The sequence below is a fragment of the Tinamus guttatus genome, unplaced genomic scaffold (assembly GCF_059628265.1).
Source record: "Tinamus guttatus ecotype Peru unplaced genomic scaffold, ASM5962826v1 Tinamus_guttatus_pri_ptg000066l, whole genome shotgun sequence".
In the NCBI taxonomy this organism is placed as follows: domain Eukaryota; kingdom Metazoa; phylum Chordata; class Aves; order Tinamiformes; family Tinamidae; genus Tinamus; species Tinamus guttatus.
In genome coordinates, this window is record NW_028288600.1 from 30,884 (window position 1) to 41,891 (window position 11,008).

The following is an 11,008-nucleotide window of genomic DNA, read 5'->3' on the forward strand; positions in this document are numbered from 1 at the left end:
GCCCCACGGAGCCCCATAGAGCCCCATAGAGCCCCACGGAGCCCTATAGAGCCTCATGGAGTCCCACAGAGCCCATGGGAGCCCCATAGAGCCCAATACATCCTGTAGGAGCCCCATACAGCCCCATAGAGCCCCATACAGCCCCACAGAGCCCCACGGAGCCCTATAGAGCCCCGCAGAGCCCCATGGAGCCTGTGGGAGCCCCATAGAGCCCCACTGAGCCCCATAGAGCCCCAAGGAGCCCCTCAGAGCCTGTGGGAGCCCCATAGCATGCTATAGAGCCCCATGGAGTCCCAGGGAGCCCTATAGAGCCCCACGGAGCCCTATAGAGCCGCATGGAGCCCCATAGAGCTCCGCAGAGCCTGTGAGAGCCTCATAGAGCCCCACAGAGCCTCTGGGAGCCCTATAGAGCCCCATAGAACCCCATAAAGCCCTATAGAGCCCCGCAGAGCCTGTGGGAGCCCCATAGAGCCCCATGGAGTCCCACAAAGCCCTGTAGAGCCCCATAGAGCCCCGCAGAGCCTGTGGGAGCCCCACAGAGCCCAATACATCCTGTAGGAGCCCCATACAGCCCCATAGAGCCCTGAGGAGCCTGTGGGAGCCTCATAGAGCCCCATGGAGTCCCATGGAGCCCCATAGAGCCCTGCAAAGACCCATAGAGCCCTATAGAGCCCCACGGAGCCCCATGGAGCCCCATGAAGCGCCGTAGAGCCTGTGGAAGCCCCATAGAGCCCCACAGAACACATGGGAGCCCACAGAAGCGCCATAGAGCCCGTGGGAGCCCCATGGAGCCCCATACTGCCCCATAGCCCCCATGGGAGCCCCATGGAGCCCGTGGGAGCCCCATAGACCCCATGGTAGCTCTATGGAGCCCATGGGAGCCCCACAAAACCCATGGGAACCCCATGGAGCCCGTGGGAGCCCCATAGAGTCTGTGGGAGCCCCACAAAACCCATGGGAGCCCCATAGCACTTATGGGTGCCCTACAACACCCATTGGAGCCCCATAGCCCCCATGGCAGAGCCATAGCACCTACAGGAGTCTCATAGAGCCCGTGGGAGCCTCACAGGACTTGTGGGAGCCCCATAGCTGCTGTAGGACTCCCATAGCACCCGTGGGAGCTCCACAGAACTCACGGGAGCACCGTAGAAGCCGTGGGAGCCCCATAGAGCCCATGGGAGCCCCATAGAGACCATGGGAGACCCTACACCCATGGGAGCCTCATAGCATCCATGGGAGCCCTGTAGCACCCATGGGAGCCCCATGGAACCCATGTGAGCCCCATAGACCCTGTGGGAGCCCTGCAGAACCTATGGGAGACCCATAGCAAAAATAGAAGCCCCACAGCACCTATGGAAACCCTTTACAGCCATGGGAGCCCCATAGACATCATGGGAGCCCCGCAGCATCCATGGGAACCCTGCAGCACCCATGGGAGACCCACAGCACCCATGGGAGCCCTGTAGCACCATGAGAGCCCCACGGCCCCACAAGAGCCCCCCAGCACCACACAGAGCCCCCAGCCCCATGGCAGGGCTCCCTAAGCCCCATGGGGTCCTTAGGGAGCCCCGACATCCCCAATGGGACCCCCAGGGCATTGCGGGAGACTCCCCATCACCTGGTGACCAGCAAATCTGTGGGGTGGGGGGGCGGTCCCCATAAAGGATGCCCCAATGTGGGTGCCCCATGGTGGGTTCCCCACGGCAGGTGCCCCACGGCGAGCACCCCACAGCAGCTGCCCCATGGCGAGTGCCCCACGGCAGGTGCCCCACGGTGGGTGCCCCACAGCAGGTGCCCCACGGCGCGGCGCCCGGCCATGATGTCAGGCGGGGGCGGGAGCTGGCGCAGGTAGATAAAGGCTGGGGAAAACAGGAATCCCCGGCGCGGCGGCGGCGGCGGCGGCGGTGACGGGACGTGGGGCAGCGGGACGTGGGGCAGCAGGTGCCTGCAGGTAGGAGCCGGCCCGGGGGGGGTCCCGTGTGGGGCCACAGCCCCCCTGATGTCCCCGACGCCGGGGCCCTGCTCCGCCGGCCTCCCCTCCCATCCCTCCTTGCTCTTCCTCCTCCTCCTCCTCCTCCTCCTCTCCCACCTGGCTCAGCCTCAGTGTCCCCCAGTGTCCCTGGATGCCCCTGGACCTGCCCTATGGCCCCAAGGCCCTGCTCCCCTGCCCCATAGCCCTAATAGCCCCGATCTCCTGCCCCCTAAGTGTGGTGGCCCTGGGGCCCTGCCCCATAACCCCATGGCCGGGTCCCCTGCCCTGTAGTCTCGGTGGCCCTTGGGCCATCAGAAACTCCGTGACCGCCAGCCCGGTCCCCTGCCCCACAGCCCTGGGCCAGCTCTGATGACCGGGACTCTGCCCCATAGCCCTGCCCCATAGCCCTGCCCCATAGCCCCATGGCCAGGTCCCCTCTGTGGCCCAACTCCAGGACACCCTGTGTGTCCTCCCCCTGGTGCCACTGTCACAGACGGGGGATGCGAAGCCACAAGGCCAGGACCAGCGTTGGGGTGGCCTGAGGCCACAGTGAGGGGCTGGCGGGTCGGCAGTGGGAACGTGACCCTCGGCCGTGTCCCCCGGGCGGTCACCCATCCCCGTGGTGTCACACCGGGATGGGGATGGGGACATCTCCGCGGGCCGGGGCTGGCCGGGACCCCGGGTCCCTCGTGCGCCCGTGGACTTGGACCCCGAAACGGGCCGCGCCGCGGGGCCGGTGCCAGTGAATGATTAAACGGGCGGCACCGGCGCTGGAGGCGCCCCCGGGCGGCCGGGGATGGCCGGGCCGGGCCGGGCCGGGCCGGGCCGGGGGGACCGCGGTGGCACCGCCCGCGTCCCGCAGCGCCGGGCACCGAACCCGGCCGCGTTTGGGACGGTGCTGCGGGTGCGAGCGGCGGGGGGCAGAGCACGGCACGGCACGGCACAGTATGGCATAGTATGGCACGGCATGGCACTGTATGGCACGGCACGGCACGGCACAGCTCGGCCTGTCGCAGCGCGGCCCGTCCCGCCGCGGCCCCGCGCGGGGGGTCGCTGCTCGGGGCCGTTCCCACGGCCGGCGCCGGTGCCGGTCCCGGCCCGCGGATGCCAACGCGCTGAGGTGGAGCTGGGAGCGGCCGCCCGAACCGGTTTGGCCGGACCCGGGGAGGTGTCTGGGCCGCGCTCCGAGCCGCTCCGCTTCCTCCCGCCCGCCTCCCGGTGCCGCCTGCGGGGCTGCCCCGTTCCCCGCAGGGATTTGGCGGGGGGATCCGTCGTCGCCACCGGGAAGCGCTTCCCGGGGCTGCGGCGACGCGCGGGTGGTTGGGGATTCTCTGGTGGCTCGTACAGGGTTGTGCCCGTCGCAGGGCGCGCGCTGCCCGCCTCCCTGGCTGCATCTGCTTGGAAACACGCGGGTGTTGGGGGCTGCCGTGGGCGGTGGGGGCTGCCGTGGGACCCGGAGCGGCGGGGACGGGGCCGCAGGGCCAGCGGGAGCCCCGGCGGAGACGCCGCCGCCCCCGGGGCGCAGCCTGGCCGGGCTCTCAGCAGGGGACAGCGGCCAAACACGTCCCCGCGACCGGCAGCCCCCGCGCCCACGGGCAGAGCTGGCTGCCGTCCGGCCCACGGTGACACCAGGGTCCCCTCCGGCCCTGCCACATCCATTCCCAGCGCCGCGATCCGAACCGGGCTTTCCTGAGACCCGGCCAGGTGCCTGCGCTCGCACCTGGGCACGGGCCGCCCGCAAGAGCCGACCTGGATCCCTGCGGCCTGGAACGGAGCGGGGTGCGGGTGCCAGGCCCACTCCTGCCACGAGCTGGTTGGGTCTCAGCGCGGATGGGGACAGAGCGGCGGGACGTGCCGGGTGAGGGCAGGGGGCCGCGTCCTGCCCCCCTGCGCCCCCGCTCCCTACGGGGGCACCGTCCCAGGCCGCTCCCCGGGGCACCGGGGGCAGATTTGTCCGTGCCCCCGGCCCGGGGCAGAGCCCCCCCCGCCCCGGCCCGGCCCCCTGCACCGCCCGGTACCGGGGCCGGAGGGAGCCGCGGGGGCAGGAGCGGCCGTGCTGAGTCACCCGGCCACACGCTGACTCAGCGCTTGTCTGGGCGCCGGCAAAACAGGGCCCGGGCAGGTGGGCAGCCCCGGGCGGCGCCACGAGGGCCCAGGCGTCCGGGCCCAGCCGCAGGATCCCCCCCTCTCTCTGCCCCCAGATGATGCCATGGACGGGGGGGCTCAGCCGAGCAGCCCCCCGGAGCCCCCCGGGGCGGGCGGCGCGGAGCAGGACGGGGCCCCCAGCGCAGCCCAGGGCGCCGGCGAGCGGGACGCGGGCGAGGGGCCGCCCGCCGCCGACATCAAGCGCTCCCAGCCCCTCTTCATCCACGCCGGCAGGTGGGCAGGGGGGGGTCCCGGCGGGCCCCGGACGCCTGAGCCCACCCGAGGGCTTCGCGGGGGCGGCCCTGACTCGCTCTGTGCCCGCAGCCGCGCGCCGGACGAGCCGCGCGCCTCCTCGCTGCCCTCCATCCCCAACCCCTTCCCCGAGCTCTGCAGCCCCTCCAACTCCCCCATCCTCAGCAGCCCCGGCGTGGGGCAGGGCCCCCCCCGCGACGGCGCCACCCACGTGAGTCCTGCGCACCCCGCGGCTGGGGGGGGGACAGCGGGGCAAGGGGGGGGGCTTGGGCTGTGCCCCTGTCCCACCTCTTGGGGACACCTGGGGGCTGGCGGGGAGGTTGAGACCTGACACGCTCATGACAGGAGTGTTGGGGATGGCCCATGTGGGGTGAGGGAGGTATTGGGAGGGATCGCGTCCCCCCCGCGTCCCCCAGGCATCAGTGCCAGCACACGTGGGGACACGGGGGCGGCACTGGGGGACATTGTCCCCCAGGCATCAGTGCCAGCACACGTGGGGCCACGGGGACATGGGGGCGGCACTGGGGGACATTGTCCCTCAGGCATCGGTGCCAGCACGCGTGGGGACACGGGGGACAGGGGGCGCTGAGGCCGCGTCCCCCCGCGCTGCAGGTGGTGAAGGTGTTCAGCGAGGACGGCGCGAGCCGCGCGCTGGCGGCGGCCGCGGGCACCACGGCGCGGCAGCTCTGCGAGATGCTGGTGCAGCGGGCGCAGGCCCTGCACGACCACAGCTGGGCGCTGGTGGAGCTGCACCCGCACCTGGCCCTGGGTGAGCCCCGGGGACACGGGGGGGACACGGGGGGGACACGGCGCCCCGCTGAGCCCCCCCCCGCGCCCGCAGAGCGCTGCCTGGAGGACCACGAGGCCGTGCTGGAGGTGCAGGACGCCTGGGCCCCCGGCGCCGACAGCCGCTTCGTCTTCCGCAAGAACTTCGCCAAGTACGAGCTCTTCAGGAGCAACGGGGTGAGCGGCCGCCAGCGGCACTGCGGTGGCCCCCGGGGACCCCAACCCCCCCTAGGAACCAGGGAGACCCCCGGGGATCCCAACACCCCCCCCCCCAGGTTGTTCCATGGGCACCGAGTGGGGCTGGAAACCTCCACGGATGTCCCATGGAGACCTGGGTGCCTGTGAGGACCTGGATAACCCTTGGAGACCCTGGTGTCCCTTGGGGACCAGGACACCCCATAAGGACCAGGGTGCCCCATGGGGACCAGGGTGCTCCGTGGTGATCCGGGCGCTCCGGGGGACCCCAAGTTCCCCATCCGCTGACACCCCCGGTGTCCCCAGCAGTCCCTCTTCCCCGAGGTGATGGTGTCCAGCTGCCTGGAGGCCAACAAGAGCATGGCGCACTCGGAGCTCATCCAGGTACGGGGCCGCTATGGGACACCGGGACAGGGTGCGGGACACTGGGACAGGCCGCTATGGGACACCAGGACAGGCCATGGGACACCGGGACAGGCCACTATGGGACACCAGGACAGGCCGCGGGACACCCGTCCAAGCTGTCACCCCTCATTCCCCTCCAGAACTTCCTCAACTCCGGGAGCTGCCCCGAGGTCCAGGGCTTCCTGCATCTGCGCGAGCCCGGCCGCAAGGTCTGGAAGCGCTTCCACTTCTCCCTGCGCCGCTCAGGGCTCTACTACTCCACCAAGGGCACGTCCAAGGTGAACCCGGGGGGCGTCCCCACGTCCCGGTGTCCCCAGGTCCCGCCTGACGCCCCCTCCCCGTCCCCCAGGACCCCCGGCACCTGCAGTACTTCGCCGACCTCACCGAGTCCAACATCTACTACGTGACGCAGGGCAAGAAGCACTACGGGGCACCCACCGAGTTCGGCTTCTGCATCAAGGTGCGGGGCTGTTGTGGGGATGGCAGGGAGCGCCCGGACGCCTGGGCCCCTTTCGCAGGAGCAGGGCCCGGCGCCTCCAAGGTGGGATGGGGACCGCGCGGTGACGGCGCCGTCCCCACAGCCCTCCAAGGCGCGGAGCGGCACCAAGGGGCTGAAGCTGCTGTGCAGCGAGGACGAGCAGAGCCGCACGTGCTGGATGGCCGCGTTCCGCCTCTTCAAGGTGAGCCCGGCCCTGGCCCCGCGCGCCGGGAATGGCCCTGTCCCCGGGGGACACTGCGCAGGTGCTGCCATCCCCGAGCTGGATGGAGGTCCTGGTCCCCAAGGGATGATGGGCAGAAGGCCCTGTGCCGTCCCCATGGAATGCAGGGTGGATCCCTCCATCCCATCCCCAAGGGATGTTGGAGAGATGTTCCCCATCCCCATGGAGGGATGCAGGATGGGTGTCCCCATCCCATTCCCATGGAATGCGGGCGGATCCCTCCATCCCGTCCCCAAGGGATGCTGGAGAGACGTCCCATCCCCATGGAGGGATGCAGGATGGGTGTCCCCATCCCATTCCCATGGAATGCAGGTGGATTCCTCCATCCCGTCCCCAAGGGATGCTGGAGAGATGTCCCATCCCCATGGAGGGATGCAGGATGGGTGTCCCCATCCCATTCCCATGGAATGCAGGTGGATTCCTCCATCCCGTCCCCAAGGGATGCTGGAGAGATGTCCCATCCCCATGGAGGGATGCAGGATGGGTGTCCCCATCCCATTCCCATGGAATGCAGGTGGATCCCTCCATCCCGTCCCCAAGGGATGTTGGAGAGACATCCCATCCCCATGGAGGGATGCAGGATGGGTGTCCCCATCCCATTCCCATGGAATGCAGGTGGATCCCTCCATCCCGTCCCCAAGGGATGCTGGAGAGATGTCCCATCCCCATGGAGGGATGCAGGACGGATGCCCCCATCCCCACACCCTCCCTGTGCCAGAGGAAGGTCCCCATCCCCACGGGACGCAGCACGGCTCCCTCCATCGCCGTCCCCCGGGGATGCCGGGGCCGTGTCCCCCTGCCCGTCCCGGTGCTGATGCCGGTGCTGATGCCGGTGCCGGTGGGACCCTCTCCCGTCCCCGCAGTACGGAATGCAGCTCTACCGCAACTACCAGCAGGCGCAGGCCCGGCGCGGCCCCCCCGCCTGGATCGGCCCCGCGCCCCTGGTGAGTGCGCGCCCCCCCCCCCCCCCGGGACGCCCCCCCCGGGCAGCCCCCCCCCCCCCGCTTCGGTCACCCCCTCCCCCTGGCGACCCCCCTCCCGCCGCGCGCGCCCCCCCCCCGGCAGCCCCCCCCGCCTCGAGCACCCCCTCCCCCCAGTGACTCCCCCATCCCTCGGGCACCCCCCCCACTTTGGGCACCCCCCCCCCGGGCGCCCCTTCCTCCCGGTCACCCCCCTCCCACCGAGGGCAGATCCGCCCCCCTCCCCCGATGCCCCCCCCCCCAGGAGACCCCCCTCCCGGGGTGCCCCCTCCTCCCCCGGGTAGTCCCCCCTCCCCGCGCATCCCCCTCCCCCGATGTCCCCCCACGGGCAGCCCCCTCCCCCGGGTAGTCCCCCCCGCCCCGGGCGACCCCCCCCGGGAGACCCCCCCCCTCCCCCTCGGGGCGCCCTCTCCCCCCTCTCCCGGGCCGCCCCCTCCCCTCGGGGCGCCCCCTCCTCCCCCGGGTAGACCCCCCCTCCCCCGGGCATGCCCCTCCCCTCGGGGCGCCCTCCCCCCCCCCCCCCCGTGCCGCCCCCTCCCCGGGCGCCCCCCCGCAGCCGCCGCCGCCGCCCGCAGCGCAGCGTCTCGGACAACGCGCTGGTCGCCATGGACTTCTCGGGCTGCACCGGCCGCGTGCTCGAGAGCCCCGGCGAGGCGCTCACGGCGGCGCTGGAGGAGGCGCAGGCCTGGCGGGTGAGCGCGGCCGGCCCGGGGGGGGGGACACCGCGAACCCCCCCCCCGGTCCCCAACAGCGGCAGCGCCGCTGCAGCCCCCGGCCCCTTTGCTGACGCCCCCCGTTCTCGCCCCAGAAGAAGACGACGCACCGGTACAGCCTGCCCGCCGGCTGCCACGGGCCCCCGCTCAGCGCCGGTGAGAGCGGGCGGCCCCGCGGCTTGGGGGGGGGGGCCGTGTCCCCATCCCGCCGTGCGACACCCCCCCTGTCCCCGCAGCCATCCACCGCACGCAGCCCTGGTTCCACGGGCGCATCTCCCGCGAGGACACGCAGCGGCTCATCGGCCGCCAGGGCCTGGTGGACGGGTACGGGGCGGCGCGGCCGGGGGACGTCCCCATGGGATACGGGAGCCTGGGGGAGAGCGGAGCCGGGGGCTTGCAGGGGGAGCCGGGACCACCCAGGGATATGGGACCCCCAGGGATATGGGACCACCCAGGGATACAGGATGCCCAGGGATATGGGACCCCTGGGGATATGGGATGCACAGGGAAATCGGACTCCTGGGGATACAGGACCCCTAGGGATATGGGACCCCTGGGGATATGGGACCACCCAGGGATATGGGACCACTCAGGGATACAGGATACCCAGGGATATGGGACCTCTGGGGACATGGGACCCCAAGGGGATACAGGATCCCTAGGGATATGGGACCCCCAGGGACATGGGACTACCCAGGGATATGGGATGCACAGGGAAATGGGACTCCTGGGGATACAGGGCCCCAAGGGGATTCAGGACCCCTGCTGATATGGGACCATCCAGGGATACAGGATGCCCAGGGATACGGGACCCCTGGGGATATGGGACCCCACAGGGATACAGGACCCCAAAGAGATAGGGGATCCCCCAGGGATGTGAGACTACCCAGGGATACAGGATGCCCAGGGATACGGGACCGCCCGGGGATATGGGACCACCCAGGGATACAGGATGCCCAGGGATATGGGACCCCTGGGGATGCCAGAGAGATGGGAACCAAAGGGGATACAGGACCCCTGCAAATATGGAACCACTCGAGATACAGGATGCCCAGGGATACGGGACCCCCAAGGGGATAGAGGACCCCTAGGGATATAGGACCACACAGATATGGGATGCCCGGGGATATGGGACCCCTGGGGATATGGGACCACCCAGGGGTATGGGACCCCCAGGGGAACACTGAGGGTGTTGGGGCACACGGTGACGCCGCTCCGGGGCTCACAGCGTCTTCCTGGTGCGGGAGAGTCAGCGCAACCCCAAGGGCTTCGTGCTGTCCCTGTGCCACCTGCAGAAGGTCAAGCACTATCTCATCCTGCCGGTGAGTGCCGGGGGGCCGGGGGGCCGGGGGGCCGGCGCCCGCGCTGACGCCGCATCCCGCAGAGCGAGGAGGAGGGTCGGCTCTACTTCACCATGGACGACGGGCAGACCCGCTTCGCCGACCTCATCCAGCTCGTGGAGTTCCACCAGATCAACCGGGGCATCCTGCCCTGCAAGCTGCGGCACTACTGCACCTGCGTGGCCCTCTGAGCCCGCGCGGCACGGCCGGCGCGGCGCCCGCCGGCACGGCGCGGCCAGCGGGACACGGTCAGCACGGCGCGGCCAGCGGGACACAGGCCGGTGTGGCACGGCCAGCGGGACACAGGCCAGTGTGGCACGGCCAGCGTGACACGGGCACCGCATGGTCCTGCGCAGCATGGCCAGTGTGACACAGTCCTGTATGGCCAGGATGGCACGGCCAGTGTGACACGGTCAGCATGGCACGGTCCTGCATGGCCCGCATGGCATGACCGGCACTGCACGGTCCTGTGCAGCATGGCCAGTGTGACACGGTCCTGCACGGCACAGCCAGCATGACACGGGCTGGCACAGCCAGCACGGCACAGCCCTGCATGGCACGGCCCATGTGCAATGGCCAGCACGGCACAGCCCTGCACGGCACAGCCGGGCATGGCCAGCACCGCATGGTCCTGCATGGCACAGCCAGCACGGCACAGTCCTGCACGGCATGGCCAGGGTGACATGGCCAGCACGGCACAGCCCTGCATGGCACGGCCCATGTGACATGGCCAGCACGGCACAGCCCTGCACGGCACAGCCGGGCATGGCCAGCACCGCATGGTCCTGCATGGCACAGCCAGCACGGCACAGTCCTGCACGGCATGGCCAGGGTGACATGGCCAGCACGGCACAGCCCTGCATGGCACCGTCCCGCTCCCCATGGCACAGCCGGGCACTGGGCCACCAGGGCCGGCCCTGGGCACCGGCCGCGAGGAGCGGGCGCAGGGACGGGGTGAGGAGCGGGCGCGGGGACAGGGGGGTCCCCAGGCCCTGTCGTGCGGTGCCCCTGCCCCCTCCACTCATGCACTTTTCCAGCCCCACGCGTGGGGGACCCCGGGCAGAGGGCGAGGGGCACCCGTCACCATGTCCCCCCTGTCCCGTGCGTCCCCGTGAGGCTGGTCGAACTGTGACGTGTTTTATATGAGTGAGAATAAAGGTTATTTTTTCAGAGCTGCCGGTTCGCGCTGTCCGGAGAGAAGCCGGGGACCCGTCCCCATCTCCATCGCTGTCCCCAGCCAGGAAGCCCCAATGGGGCCAGCGCCCGGACGCCTGGGCCCCCTGGCATCGCTCGCAGCCTCCGTTCCCCTTTGGGGCCCCCCATGCCTGTCCCGGCCAAGCCGGGGGCACGTGGCCGTGTCCCCGCTGTGTCCCTGCACAAAGGCCCCTCTGTGCGCGGAGCGGCACCACGTGCGGCTCGGCCCCGCGGCGGGCGGCAAATCCCTGCGGATTAGCGGGAGGCGGATTAAGGAGCACGGCCGGGGGGTACTAAAGCAGCGGGG

At 70.8% G+C, this 11,008-nt stretch overlaps 1 protein-coding gene across 2 annotated transcripts; it reads left to right on the forward strand.

Annotated features, from left to right (window-relative positions):
- Positions 1-3,802: 3,802 nt before the first annotated feature.
- GRB7 (growth factor receptor bound protein 7) lies at positions 3,803-9,715 on the forward strand. Of its 2 annotated transcripts, XM_088519647.1 has the most exons (15): positions 3,803-3,830; positions 4,174-4,351; positions 4,442-4,580; positions 4,982-5,138; positions 5,211-5,332; positions 5,657-5,734; positions 5,896-6,033; positions 6,105-6,215; positions 6,337-6,435; positions 7,338-7,418; positions 8,030-8,146; positions 8,263-8,323; positions 8,404-8,491; positions 9,396-9,489; positions 9,552-9,715. In XM_088519647.1, exons 1-15 carry the CDS (start codon positions 3,803-3,805, stop codon positions 9,696-9,698), a joined length of 1,638 nt encoding a protein of 545 aa, XP_088375773.1. In that variant the 3' UTR covers positions 9,699-9,715. The 2 variants fall into 2 exon arrangements, with proteins under 2 accessions (XP_088375773.1, XP_088375774.1); XM_088519648.1 differs by lacking the exon at positions 3,803-3,830 and having other exon boundaries at positions 4,182-4,351; positions 5,872-6,033.
- Positions 9,716-11,008: the final 1,293 nt, after the last annotated feature.

Excerpts from the sequence above, each read along its gene's own strand:
- GRB7 (XM_088519647.1), top strand. The coding sequence starts at position 3,803 with ATGGGGACAGAGCGGCGGGACGTGCCGG. Across the intron at positions 3,831-4,173 it reads AGAGCGGCGGGACGTGCCGG|ATGATGCCATGGACGGGGGG; the intron begins GTGAGGGCAGGG and ends CTCTGCCCCCAG. Across the intron at positions 7,419-8,029 it reads GGATCGGCCCCGCGCCCCTG|CGCAGCGTCTCGGACAACGC; the intron begins GTGAGTGCGCGC and ends CGCCGCCCGCAG.